At 43.5% G+C, this 14,885-nt stretch overlaps 1 protein-coding gene across 1 annotated transcript; it reads right to left on the bottom strand.

Moving 5' to 3' along the window:
* Positions 1-5,898: 5,898 nt before the first annotated feature.
* LOC134000076 (general transcription factor II-I repeat domain-containing protein 2-like) lies at positions 5,899-8,496 on the bottom strand. The gene is made up of 2 exons (XM_062439378.1): positions 6,702-8,496; positions 5,899-5,972 (listed from the first exon to the last, which is right to left on the bottom strand). The coding sequence occupies exons 1-2, from the start codon at positions 8,494-8,496 to the stop codon at positions 5,899-5,901; spliced, it is 1,869 nt and encodes a 622-aa protein (XP_062295362.1).
* Positions 8,497-14,885: the final 6,389 nt, after the last annotated feature.

The following is a 14,885-nucleotide window of genomic DNA, read 5'->3' as shown; positions in this document are numbered from 1 at the left end:
TGTGTTCTATATATGTCTATGTTCAGTCCCGCGAAAAGAACAATGGTTGTTATTATTAATAAATGTTTATGTTTTTATATGGTATTGTTATAAAATAAAAATATTGTTAATTGTTACACGTTGTCTTTTCCATTTAGTATTTACAATTTAAGTATAATTTATAACAGGATTAGCAAACGGCATAAAGTGCTACTGTTCAGGAACAACAAGGGATTTAATATTTTCTTTTATTAGCAAAGGATGAAACTTAACTCTACGAGGGGCAGTCTAACATTTAACTATTTACAAAAATTACATAAAAAATAACTATTTAGGGCCCGAGCGGCGACTGCAAGTCGCCTGGCGAAAGCCCTATTGAAATTCGTTCATGCCCCAACGTGCAAGTGACCCCAAAGTGCAAGTGACCCCAAAGTAATCAAGTAATCAAGTAATCATGTGGTATGGAAGACCCCCGGGGAAAAATGCTATATTGAAATTGTAATGTTTATTATTATTATTATTATTATTATTATTATTAGGGCCCGAGCGGCGACTGCAAGTCGCCTGGCGAAAGCCCTATTGAAATTGTAATGTTTATTATTATTATTATTATTATTATTATTATTATTATTCTTCCGACATTTCGTGCCCCAATTTCGCCCCTTTCCCAAATGCGAAAATGCTTATACTTTTGCACGGACGTCCGGCCTCATCCGAAATTCGATATTTTTGGGTGGTCGCACATGCTGGTGGTAACCCCCGGTGGTAACAGGAAGTTAACTAAGATTCATTAAAATTACATACTTTGCCCCATCAACTGACTGTGAAGCTATGAGTAATGGCGTCCGTGTGGCGACGCGGCGACCATCAATTCCTCGCCATGAAAATCAATTTGGCTTTTTGATGGCTTTATTGAACTCAGGTCCAGGGTGCCGACCTCAACGTCTCCATTCGCTCATAGGCGATCTCACTCGTGTCGCCCCCTAGTGGAAACAGGAAGTGCCATATTTTACATCATCATTGTGCGATTTCCACAAAACTTCACATGTGTAATCACTGTCCCACCCTGAACGCAACCGCTTGTGTTTTGTTACACTCTACTGCCCCCTGGTGGATGAACCATCAACCTCTCATAACTCCTTCATGCTTTGTCCAATTCACTCCAAACTTCACATGACTGATGAGTGGCCGCCCTGAACACACCAGACCACACCAGACCATATGTGTATCTACCTGTGACTGCCCCCTACTGGATGAACGAAACATTGCATTTTTGGCCTCCTTCCAGGTTTTTTCTCACTTTCTGCTTCACGCCACAGCCCCGCCATGCCTCAGGCCCCGCGGTGGCAAGGGCCCGCCATCGCCGCTTGCGGCTTTAATTACAGATTATTATTAGAAAATTATGTACAATTTACAACTATTAACAAAATATGTATTATTTAAGTGGCTTTGCAGGGCTGACTCGATCGACGGCTGCCATGTAACTAAGAATTTTTAAGAAAGAGGCAAGAATTGTAATCTAATAATATAATAATAATAACAATAATACAATTATTACAACAAATAAAACTACCTAAAAACACTTTAAATATGAATAGTGGCTTTAAAATTATTATTTCTTCTTCCTTCTGTTTGTCTTATACTTGTGTGTTTTTTTCTTCTGTCTGTGTTATTCTTCTGTGTGTGTCTTTCTCGTCTTATGGGCGGGAACAGCTGGTGACGCAACCAGGAAATGCTTCAAAGGCTAGAACGTCCCATTTAACAATGGTTGATGCATCCTTCGGAGGTTCCTCAGAAGGACGCGGTCTTCGAAGGATGCAGCCCCTGAATTGAGACATAGCCACACTCTGCTTCAGCTTTGACCAACCATACTCAACTTACTGTTGCTCACAAAGTCTGCCTGAGACCTGGGTGTCATGATTGATTACCAACCACATATGGCCTTGATTTCTCAGTTGTGTCGATTTGCCACGTACAACATCAGGAAGATTAGACCCTACCTGTCTGCGCATGCAGCACAACTCCTGGTACAGGCTCTTGTAAAGAGTTGCATTGACTATTATGAAGATTTCTTCAGGCTTTATTGCTATGGTTGCTGTTATCACTAAAACCACGTAGTTGCATATTGTTTGAATTATTTTCTTTGCATTGTGTAGTTATCTGAGCTGTAATGTTATTTGAGTTATTGTATGCAACTGTTTGATGATGTTCTTTCAATAAAAACATATGTTAGAGCATAGCAGTGATAAATTGAATTTACTTTAAATATCTAACATTTTTCAACACAAAAACAAACAAAAACATTAAGCTATTTAGTTGTTTACTTATTAAGGACACTATTGTGTTTTTGTGTTAAGAAATGTTACATTTATTATTAAAAGAAAACCTTAACACAGTGACAGTGAAGAAAATACTTCAGGGCGGGTCCTCCAGGTAGACAATTGCCAACCTTTAAATTCATTTTCATGTCATTTCAATTTTTTATTGAAAGAACATCATCTAACTGCTCAGATAACTATACAACACAAAGGTAACAATTCAGCAGTGTCCACAGCAACAACAATATCAAGCCTGCAAAAATCTTTGTTATACCGGACCAACATCATATACACTCACTGTATGAAGTCATTAGTTGTCCTGGTCCTGGGCCCTGTTCCATAAAGCAGGATTACCAAATAAGCCAGGCTTCTTTCGTTAGTCTGGCTCATTTTCCAGCAGATTCAGTTCCATAAAGCAAGCTCAGCATAGTTCAAGCTCAGTTACCACGGCAACTTATGCTGGCAAACTAACCTGGTCCGGACCAGGCTAATTGTCAGGCTTAGCCTGAGTTGCTGTGTAGCCTGAAAGAAAAGAGATGATTTAATATATTATATGGCCTCATTAATCATCATCATTTAAAAACAAAATCAGTTAAAATGAAGTCAACTTAATAATAATCATCTATCTATCTATCTATCTATCTATACACACACATACACGTACTTATATATAGTCGACTTAATAATAAATATACATTCATACATATATATAGTCGAGTACATAGTCAGCTTAACGTGTGTATGTAGGCTATGCAAAAATATTTGGACAAGAGATGTAATATTTAAATCCATATGCCTTTAACTGCTGTTTTCCTGGTAGGAAGCACTGTTTTAAAGGTATTGGTTATTGATTTGTACATTTAAAATAATGTCTAAAAAGTCAACTAAGACGTGTTTAGTGGATGCATGTCTAGGCGTTTCCCTTTTTTCTTGTAATTGATTTAGGTCCAGTCTATATAACGACCACAACCCATGAAATGTTTCTGTTAGTCATGGCCTGTCCCTTGATTGAGGAACTTGTACATGACAGAGCTGTCATAATCTGCAGGGCACTGCAACAAGAGCGCACCTTCAGAGACAGATCAGACTCATTCAATCCATCAACAATTTCCTGCCAGCCTTTCTCTTGGATTTTATTTATTGTTTTTTGTGATCATATGTTTAAATTCTGCATATGCCTCCAGCAGAAGTATGTGCTGCTTCTGTGTGGCTCTTTTGTGGTGGATGTTGTCATTGTGAATCTGTTTGATCTGTGTTCGACGTCGTGGGCTGCTCATGAATGGCGTGCACACGCAATCAGTCTGAATTAGTTTGATTGCGAGAATGTGGAACTGCTTTAGCATGATCTCATTTGTTAGGCTCATTCAAGTTAGATGTTCGACAATAAGCGCCATTTTTCTGAGCTTGCTTTATGGAACAGACCCCTGGTTAGTGCTGTTGCTGTATTTATCTTCACAATCAAAAACACAGCCAGCTCAAAGTACATGAAACGTGTATTTAGTTTCAAGAACCTATACTCATGTTATGATACATTTAATTTAGTTTCTTCAGTGGAGAAAGTCTTTAGGTAAAGAAAGACACTGGACCGTCTGGAGTGTAGTCCAGGGAGTCCTGACAAATGCAGGAATAAACAGCTCTTGAGAATATGTACAGTCTCTGTTAAGAATGCACTACATAATAGATACTGAAGAAGTGGCTACACTATGTAGCTATAACTGTACTACACTGCACACTGACTGTTAAAACTTCACATCCTATATAGCATTTATAAGTACTATGCAGAATAAGTAAATGGTTTTTAATACACCATGCAGATATATCAACATTTAAGTGTTATTTACGGTGGCTGGGAAATGCAAAACAACATTACAAAGTTGCTTGAGACAAATTTACATTTTAGAAAACATTTTTACATATCATACAACAAAATTACATGAGAAAAACATTTTTATCAAGGACGAAACTAATTTACCAGTCCCCAAACAAATTTATAAATGACACAATCTTCACGGAAAGTCCACCAGTATGTAGCTGTTGGTTAATGAAAGATACAGATGGATGCACCAGAAATGTCGGATGGCCGGGATAATTACAGACAGAGAAACTGTGTGTCAACTGATGCGACTGATGGACGGGAATGGAGTAGATATGCGTGAGATGGCGTATGTATGTCAGTCGTGGGCCAAACTATGTGTGGCATATAGATGGATACGACAAACTGAAGCCTTATGGCATATGTATTAATGGCTGTATAGATGGCTTCTCAAGAAAAATGGTATGGCTCTAAGCATTCAAAACCAAGAGTGACCCTCGCATTATTTCATCAATTCAGCTTCAAGTACTGGCAATCAGAGAATAGCACGTTGGTGGTGCACCTTGAGAAGTGAATGCGCACAGTTCTGGATGGACCATTATGACCAGCTGAAAGCAGATGGATATTTTGTTGGCAGCATCATTGACAAATCACTAATCCAGTTTTGCTTCCAAAATACCATACAGGTACAGTATCCTCAAAACCTTTTGCTCATCAACATCATTAGTGGTGGAGGAAATACTCACATCCTTCACTTGAGTAAAAATACCACACTATGAAAATACTCCACTACTACTAGTAAAAGTCCTCCTTGTGCAGTATAATGTCCCCTGTTTGTGTTTTACAATTATGTTTCTGGATTAGTATTACTGGTGAATTAATGCATTTTACTGCTGTGGACATAGGCGCCGAAACCGTGGGTGCTCCGGGGCCCGGGCACCCGCGGGAATTCATGAGCACCCACGGGATCCAGCTGACATTTTTTTTTAATCAAACACGTACTAGCGGACTAGCGGTTTCTCTGTTAAAACACTGTAACTCCTACCGTTGTTCCTACTTACACTTATTATAGACGTCCGATTGGGATATATAGCGCTCTATTTAAAATATGTTTGCATAACGGTGCGCAGAGAAGTGTAGTCATTTACTTAATAAAGGAGCACAATCCATACAAACAAGCATTATATTTGTAATGTTGTGTTTTGAGATGAATTCTGAGGTTCATTTTAGGCATATTTAATTTATGTCCATCAAAGAAATGTTTAAATATTTATAATATTAGTAATAATGCTAAGCTGTAGTGCATGATGGGATGAGACAGCCGAGAAAATGTGAGACTTCCTTCTTCCTGCTGCCTTCGTTTCTATGACAACAAGCGCTTACAACTGTTCTGGACAACAAAATCTAGATGCCAAATTGCCAATATACATGTTTTATATTGACTTTTTATTAAAATTGTTTTGTGCATGAGGTTTGGCAACATTGCATATGAACAGACAAGAACCTGATAGAAGGAATGGTGAAGCAGCATCAAAGACGAAGAACATAGTTTGTAACGATCAACGATCGGCAGGGAGAGAAATTATGCTTGAGTGACATGGGGCTCCCAAACAGTGGGCCGTGATTGGACGATGATGCTGAAGCGAGAGAGGCCAGACACTGATTGGTTATTATTCTGTCAGTCATAAGAATTTGAATATTTTTGACTGAACTTAGCAGTAGCCTACTCTTCAGCAATTTAGCCTGCGAAATGGAAAGATTTCTTAGAATAATAAAACCACCTGCCGATCAACCATCTACTTCTTCAAGTCCATCTTCGTCCAGATTAGAGGAGAATGACAGCAGTGCGCCCACAGTCAGCACTAAAACATCAGCAAAAGGTCGGAGTTTTCAAGCTAGTTGGAAAAGCAAATTTCCATGGCTACTGTACGATGCAGCGATATGCACAGGGAAAATAAATAGGACTATATGAAACGTTATTATGCAATTTATGGGTCGCGACCCCCAGTTGGGAACCGCGCGCACCCACGGGCAAAAACAAAAGTTGGCGCCTATGCCTGTGGATGTTCATGGTTGTGATCATTTTAATGTTCTTGGTAGTTCAACCTACAGCAATGCATTATACTCTATATCAGGGGTGTCAAACTCAAATTCACAGTGGGCCAAAATTTTAAATTGAACAAAGCCGCGGGCCAAGGTTGAACAAATGAACCTTTTAATATGGAATCAAACAAGTTTTGATTTTACAATGAATATTGAACAAGCAAGGCTTATATAACTTAAAAGTGCAGGCGTGCAAAATCAAGTTGATAATAATACTAATAGTAACAATAATAGTAATAATAGTAATAATAATAATAATAAAACATATCAATGGCATATTAAATAAAATTTAAATAAAAATTGAATGCCTCCTTTCTGTTTGCAGCCTTCTGAGGTAAATGTCAAAATTAGCTTCTTACACAGGCTAATAAATTTGAAAATAAAATAACATAACAACTATGAATAAATCAACCATTCAGGCCTTGGAGTAGCAAGAAAAAGTGCATAGAAAATGTATTTACTGCTCATTTTGCGACACACTGATCTACTCTGATGCGGCCAAGCCAGATACCTGGCATCTTTTCTTGGATGATCAATGTCGGGGCTTAGGGTTTGAGCTGAGGAAACCGTCATTATCGAAAAAAGGTGTTCGTCAGTCAGACGTCTCCTGTGAGAAGTTTTCGTCATCTTCATTGAGGAAAAAAGTTGCTCACATAGGTAAGTGCTACCAAACATGGAGAGCAATTGAGCAACTTCAGTGCGAAGCTGAGGCATCGTGTCAGGGATGAACTGTGGAAACTGTGCGGCCCCAACAGCATCAAACTTTGACTTCAGCGTTTCATCACACTGGAGTTCAATCAGCTCCATTTGGAGGTTGGTTGGTGCTTTTTCCACATCAACTGCGAAGGGATTACTAAGCAGTTCAAATCTAAGTTTCTGGACATCAAAGTCGCCAAACCGCCGGCTAAACTCAGCGCCGAGCGCACTGAGTTTTTCAGCAAACTGTGCGCACACGTCGATAGAGATCTGCGTTTTTATGGTTTGGCAGCAGGGGAAATGGCCAAAGTTTGCTTGTAGCATCTGATTCTCCCACAGGCACATCTTCATTTTAAAAGCTCTCACTGACGCATACATATCTGTGATGATGCGTCCCCGCCCCTGCAGCTGCAGGTTCAGCACATCGAGGTGGCTTGAGATGTCACACAGAAAGGCCAGCTCACACAGAAACTTTTGCTCCCGGAGCTCTGCTGTGTCCTTCCCTTTGCTTTCCAGAAACTGGCATATTTCTTCACGCAGTTCGAAAAATCTGTTCAGCACTTTTCCGCGGCTTAGCCATCTCACCTCTGTGTGATACGGCACATCTGTGTATTCTGAATCACACTCTTCCAGAAAAGACTTAAACTGGCGGTGATTGAGACCTTTGGCTCTTATGAAGTTAAAAACTTGTGTTACTGTGGACATAACATCCTCCATCTTCAGCGCTTTACCACACAGGGATTCTTGATGTAAGATGCAGTGATAAACAGATAATTCACCTGCACAGTTCTCTTCGCGCATCTTTTCACGAATCCTGCCCACCAGTCCATTCCTTTTACCACTCATGGCTGGCGCACCATCAGTGGTTAATCCCACAAGTTTATTCCACGGAAGGTTTATTTCAGTTACACATTTGCAAACCTCCTCAAAGATTTCTTTCCCTGTGGTTGTGCCATGCATTGGTTTAAATCCCAAAAGCTCCTCCGTAACACACAGATTTGAGTCCACGCCGCGGACGAAGACAGACAGCTGCGCAGTATCAGACGCGTCAGTGCTCTCATCCACAGCAAGGGAAAAACAAACAAAATCTTTTCCCTTCTCCATCAACTGGACATGCAGATTGGTGGCAAGCTCGCATGTGCGGTCAGCTATTGTGTTTCTGCTCAGGCTTACGTTTGCAAAGGCTTGCTTTTTCTCTGGGCACACTTGGTCACAAACCTTCATCATGCACTTTTTTACAAACTCTCCCTCATTAAAGGGTCGGGCTGATTTGGCGATTTCTTGTGCCACGATATAACTTGCCTTTACAGCAGCCTCACTTTGTGTTGTGGCTTTTGTGAACATTTTCTGTTGTGAAACCAAACCTCTTTTCATCTCCTTTACTTTCTGGCTCCTTTGAGCCGTGTCCAGGTCCTTATATTTGTCCTGGTGTTTGGTTTCATAGTGTCGTCTAATATTGTACTCCTTAGTTACTGACACGTTGGCTCCACAAACAAGACAAACAGGTCTGTCTTGTATACATGTAAACAGATATTCTGTCTCCCACCTGTCCAGAAAAGTTCTATTTTCTGCCTTTCTTTTCGCCATTTGTTGGTAGGGTAACACAGTGACAGCTGTCGTTTGAGGTCGCAGTGTGGGGGAGAGGCACGGAGATGCGGGGTGTGCACATAGACTGTATATAAGAAATGGACGTAACATCCGTGACGTCACCCATTGGTTTGTGGACTGCTGCTCGGAAGCCAATAGTATCGAATCTAGGCAGCGCCATCTTGAAAATTTCAGGTGCATTCTGGGAAAAAATGAACACGGATTCTACTTATATGGGCATGAGGCGGAGTCATGAACGGACGTATGGGCGCCAAAGCAACAGCAGAGCATTATGGGATTTGTAGTACAAGCGATGAATGCGGTGTTACAGCGCTGCCGCCGTATAATACCGGCGGGCCAGCTCTAATATTAATTTGAAATTGCCTCGCGGGCCAAATATAATTACACTGCGGGCCAAATTTGGCCCGCGGGCCAGAGTTTGACACCTATGCTCTATATGATCATCATATGTTTGTAGCGACCTAGTGCTGTGAGAAACATGTACTTTTCATGAGCTCAGAAAAAAAGCCTGTTTTCTCTCTCAATCATGGCCGTAGCTACCATTGAGGACACCGAGGTCATGTCCTCGGTATTTTTTTCTTGAAGTTTCGTTTTGTTTTGAAGTGAAAATAGCCGATGAGACAATTATCCTTGCATCAACGGACCGTCATGTGACACGTACTTGCAGATACCGCTGCCATGTCAAAACGAAAGTAGTCTGCTATAACCAGCGGTGTAGTGAGGCCTTGATACAAATTCAAAAAAATACACAGCATATTACTGCAGTTATATAGTGCTCACTTCCAGAAAAAATATTCGCTGCAGTAGATGTTGAACTGCGACTTGAAAATCGCCAGAAATATGTTGTCTACATTTGTGAATTGGACATGACCCGATTTTGCAAACTGTTCATTCATTGGATGATCCATTTTCTCCCTTTCCCAGCAGGCCGTGCTCCATTCCACATTTTAAGAACAAACAAAGAAAATAATATACAATTTTTAAATATACAACCATGGAAGTTGTAGAATACTGAAATAGGAGTTGATTTAATTAGCACAATTGGAATTGATAAGAAAGAACTGGACCACAAGAGTGACCATGACTGAGAAATGCACAGCAAAAAAGCGTTATAAATACATCATGGATTACTTTAATCTTATATATAATTTGAAGTTTTCTTTTTGACCTCGGTATTTGAAAAATCCTGGCTACGGCCTTGCTCTCAATCCATAAGAACACTAAGCAATAGCCTAACTACAGCTGTCAGATGAGTGTAGTGGAATAAAAAGTACAATATAAAGTTGCATAAAAAGTAAATATGCAGGGGTGGAAGTAGGCCTTACAATTTTTTTTTATTACAAGATGCATTTATTTTCCTTTTACAATACAAGTTTAAGTTTAGGCTGAATTAATAGTAATAGTAATGCAGTATTGTTTACTCAGAGTACATTTTAACAGACTGTTGGCTACTGCGTTTCGAATGCACGTGTTATCAGTGGTGCACGAAAGTGGTATTTGGGCATTACCAAAACATACCAGCTTGTATTAAAGCATTTCTTTTGGCCTGGACTTAAGGCCGATGTAGTGAAATATTGCCGCAGCTGTCACATGTGCCAACTTGCCGGTAAACCGAACCAGGTTGTTCCGCCGGCTCCTCTGCACCCAATCCTGGTGATAGGTGAGCCATTCGAGGGCGTAATAGTGGACTCTGTTGGTCCGTTACCGAGAACAAAAAGCAGTAACAAGTATCTGTTAACTATAATGTGCGCCGCTACCCGGTTTCCCGAAGCAATCCCGCTACGTAAAGTCACCGCCAGCGAAGGCCCTTACAAAGTTCTTCTCCACATTCGGCCTCCCCCGTACAATTCAAACTGACCAAGGGGCTAATTTTCAGTCAAAACAGTTGTTGGTAACGGAGGTATCGGTAGTTTTGTCCTCGCTGATGGTTGTTGCTGCGCCATTACTTCCTCTACGCTCCTGAAGCCGCTCTCCTGAGCTGAGGAGGAAGGGGGAGGGGCTGTGTGCGTGAGCAGTGATTGACAGCTGTCAGACACTCCATCAGACACCATCCTGGATCTGATTGGTCTGGTCGCGGTGGATTCTGGCAATTTGCCAATTTGCATTAGGAGCAGTAGGTGGGGCTAAATGAGCCTGTTTTTTTTGTACACATTACTAGGATCATGTAATGCTGTCTTTACATAGTGACAGTCTTAGCAAATATGACAAAAAGTTACTTTTATAAGACTTACCAACTGCAGCTTTAAGCAAGTGCTCCAAACTTTAAACATTCTGCACGCTGTCTCTAGCACGTACCATCCAGAGTCGCAGGGTGCACTAGAATGGTGGCATCAAACTTTAAAGTCCCAAAGCTGGGATGACCGTGTCCCTTTCATGTTGTTTGCGTCAAGTGAAGCCGTTCAGGCATCTTTGGGGTTCAGTCCTGCGCAGCTCGTCTTCGCCCACACCCCGTACGGTCCGTTGCAAACTCTGCAGGAGAAGTTTTTATCCACCAGCACCGCATCTGACACAAACGTGTTAGACTATGCTAGTGAATTTCGTGAGCATCTGCACAGTGCTAACGCAATTGCCCGGCAAACGTTTTCTACCTCGCAAAGCACAATGAAGCAGAGTTTTGATCGGCGCGCAGTGCAGCGAGATTTTCATATAGGAGATAAAGTGCTAGCGTTGTTACTGGTGCATGTGATGTAATCGATACCCCGGAGCGGCGTAAGAAAACGTGTGTGTGTCATGTGAATATGCTTAAGGCTTATTTCACTCGCGAACCTGTTACCCCAGGCACGGCGTAAGTGGTGACCTCTTCGGTTGAATCCTCTCTTGAGGATGTTTTGTACACCGTTAACCCACAAACTGCTCGTCTGTCCAACTGATGCTGCAGGTCCTGCCATCTCGCCTGGAGTATCTCTCGCCCGACCAACAACATGACATACTTTCTTTAGTTTCGTTTTTCTGAACTTTTTGATGTTCCGTCCCAAACCTCGGTTCTGTCCCACGATATTGATGTTAAGAACGCACGGCCCATTAAGCAACATGCGTACCGCGTCAACTCTTTCAAGTGCGCACTCTTGAAACAATGTGTAATGCGCCCGCTATATTTCAGCGGCTTCTGAACAATGTTTTGTCGGGTCTGTCAAACTGTAATGTGTACTTGGATGACCTCATTGTGTACACTCACTCCTGGGAGGAGCATGTACAGGTCCTCGAACAGGTGTTCACCCGTCTTGCCGGCGCCAATCTCACCCTCAACCTGGCCAAATGTGACTTTGGCGAGGCCACTGTCACTTATCTGGGTCGACAGGTGGGACAGGGGCAGGTGCGCCCTGTCAAAGCCAAGGTCTCTGCAATCTCAAAGTGTCCCGTTCCCACTGACAGGAAAGCCCTGCGTAGTTTCCTCTGCATCGCCGGTTACTACCGCAACTTCTGCTGAGTGTCAGCACGCGTTTGAGAGTGTAAAATCTCTCCTCACTCACGCCCCTGTGCTTGCTGCACCTGACTTCACAAAACCGTTCAAACTTGAGGTGGATGCCAGTGCGGTGGGCGCAGGAGCCGGCCTTCTGCAGGAGGATGCAGGGGGGGTTGACCATCCGGTGTGTTACTTTTCCAAAAAGTTTAAAATCCTTCAGGCCAACTATTCCACCATTGAGAAGGAAACAATTGCCTTGCTGTTAGCTCTCCAGCACTTCGAAGTGTACATCGGGTCCAGTGTTATGGTCGTTTATACAGACCATAACCCACTTGTGCATGTGCAACCAGAACCAGCACCTCATGCGCTGGGCACTGGCCATGCAGGATTACAACCTTGAAATTCGGCACAAGAAGGGGAGTGAGAATGTTATTGCAAGCCGTCCGCCTCGCTCCTTCGCTGTTATGTCTGTTTTCCTGCTCCTACTGCTTTTTGCCTTCGGATATGTTTCTGCTCTGCTGGCATACGACCGCCAAACCCTCCTCGACCTCAGGGCTTGGTCAGAGTCCCTGTTGCCATCTGATCGCCCACTTTTCGATCAGGAAACACCGGTGCTGGCGGATATTCCCGATCACCTGCGCCGACTGCCTACTGTCTCTCCCCGGAGGGATCGTGACCAAAAGTCCCGCTCCAACGGACCCTGCGGCTCCAAACACCGATGCCGGCTGTCATGCCCTCTCCCCCAGAGAAAGCGCTCTAGAAGACGTGGGAAACGTGCCGGTGTGATTGCCCGTCTCAAAGCTCACCTGAGAGTCTTTTCCTCGGCTGAGCTGCGCCTAGGATCCTCTCCCCCTGCCCGGTTCGTATGCAGCCGATGGATCCGTCCTATCTTCCCGGAGCCAGCGCCGCTCATTACTCCGGTAAACGGACCCGCCACCCTGGCACAGCTTAAAGCTGGAAGCTCGCGGAGAAAGTTTATTTACATCCAGCCTCCCGACACCGGCTCCATCTCATCCACCTGGCTCGCCGCTCTTCCTGTCGCATCGCGGATACGTCATCACAGTGCTGCCACCGCGGTAAGGAATATCGCCGGGAACATCGCGAGACTGTGCCATGCTGTGCGTGATGAAAAGAGAGGTGTGGATCCCAGCCTGCTCTGTCCCATCCAGAGGTCTACTGATCAATCCCACATTAAAACTGAACTTTTTAATGCCCAGTCCCTGTCAAATAAATCAAGCCTGGTTCATGATCACATTCTTGATAAAGATATAGACCTGATGTGCCTCACTGAGACCTGGCACCAACCTGAGGTTTTTTCATCATTAAATGAAGCCTGTCCCCCTGGATACAGTTACCTGCAGAGGGCTCGCTGCACTGGCCGAGGTGGTGGCCTGGCAGTAATTTACCGCGACACACTCAAGCTGTCTCCTCTGTCTCTACCTGATGTGTCCTCGTTTGAATACCTGGCCTTCAAATCAAAACCCCCTTCCAAGATCAATGCTGTACTGATCTACCGGCCGCCCAAACCACACCCATCCTTCATCACAGAGATTCACGACCTTCTCACCTCGCTCTGCTCTCTATCCTCCAATAACATCATACTTGGTGATATGAACATTCACATTGATAATCCCTCCTCCCCTCTGGCAGCTGATTTCCTTCATGTACTGGACTGTCTCAACCTCACACAGCACGTTGATGCACCTACACACACCAGAGGGCGCACTTTAGACCTGGTCATCACAGACTCTCCTTCCATCAAAGATCTGTCAGTATATGACCTGGGCGTCTCTGATCACAGCATCATTTCCATGGACATTTCCTGCCCATCTCTCCTCCCCCAGCCTAAACGCGATATTCATTTTCGCAACATAAAAAACATCAACCCTGCCATCTTGCACTCTGACCTCCAACTGCTGGCCTCAGTCAACCTTCCATCAGTCAACAAATCGGTCGATCACTACAACCATTCTCTTCGCTGCCTCCTGGATATACATGCCCCTCTCAAAACAAGAACTGTGTCTTTCTCCCGCACTGCCCCCTGGTTCACGAAAGAACTGCGCAAGATGAAGGCTGCTGGCCGTGCCATTGAGAGGCGTGTCAAATCATCTGGCCTGGTGGTATACAAGCTGGCCTACAAAAACCACCAGAAGGCCTATGCAGCAGCCCTTAAAGAAGCCCGGTCCATCTATTACTCCAACATCATCAATAACAGTCCAGGAAATTCAAAACAGCTGTTTTCCACCATAAACTATCTCCTTAATCCCAAAAACCAAACCCATACAGAACCCACAGTAGAACACTGCAACAGGTTTCTTGCATTTTTCAAAGACAAGATAAATTCCATCCGGTCCCAGCTCTCAGGCTCCCCAGCTCCATTTCTGCCATCTGCCTGCCCTCAACCTGCACTTTTCAGCACCTTTGCTACAGTCACACAGACCGAAGTTGAGGGTTTCATCAAAAAGATGAAGCCCTCCACCTCCCCCCTGGACCCCATCCTTACAACACTCATCAAATCAAACCTGTCTGTCATAAGCCTTCTTATCACACAAATAATAAACCACTCGTTAAACTCCGGCCATGTCCCGCCCTCACTCAAAACTGCCGTTATCAAGCCTCTCCTGAAGAAACCCAACCTCGACCCAGAATGTCTCTCAAACTACCGGCCCATTTCCCATCTTCCATTCCTGTCTAAAGTGCTTGAAAAAGCTGTTGCCGCACAGCTACAGGAACATCTACAACTCCACTCACTGTTTGAAATATTCCAATCTGGTTTCCGCACTGCCCATAGTACAGAGACAGCATTGTTGAGAGTTACCAACGACCTTCTCATCTCTGCCGATTCTGGATCCCCCTCCCTGCTCATCCTTCTGGACCTTTCAGCGGCTTTTGACACTGTCGACCACCATATCCTCCTAAGCCGCCTCCACACCGACATTGGTCTCCATCATTCCACACTGGACTG

This window comes from Scomber scombrus, chromosome 18 (assembly GCF_963691925.1).
Source record: "Scomber scombrus chromosome 18, fScoSco1.1, whole genome shotgun sequence".
NCBI lineage: Eukaryota > Metazoa > Chordata > Actinopteri > Scombriformes > Scombridae > Scomber > Scomber scombrus.
The sequence above is the reverse complement of the archived record's forward strand: the minus strand, read 5'-3'. Positions and strand labels throughout refer to the sequence as shown.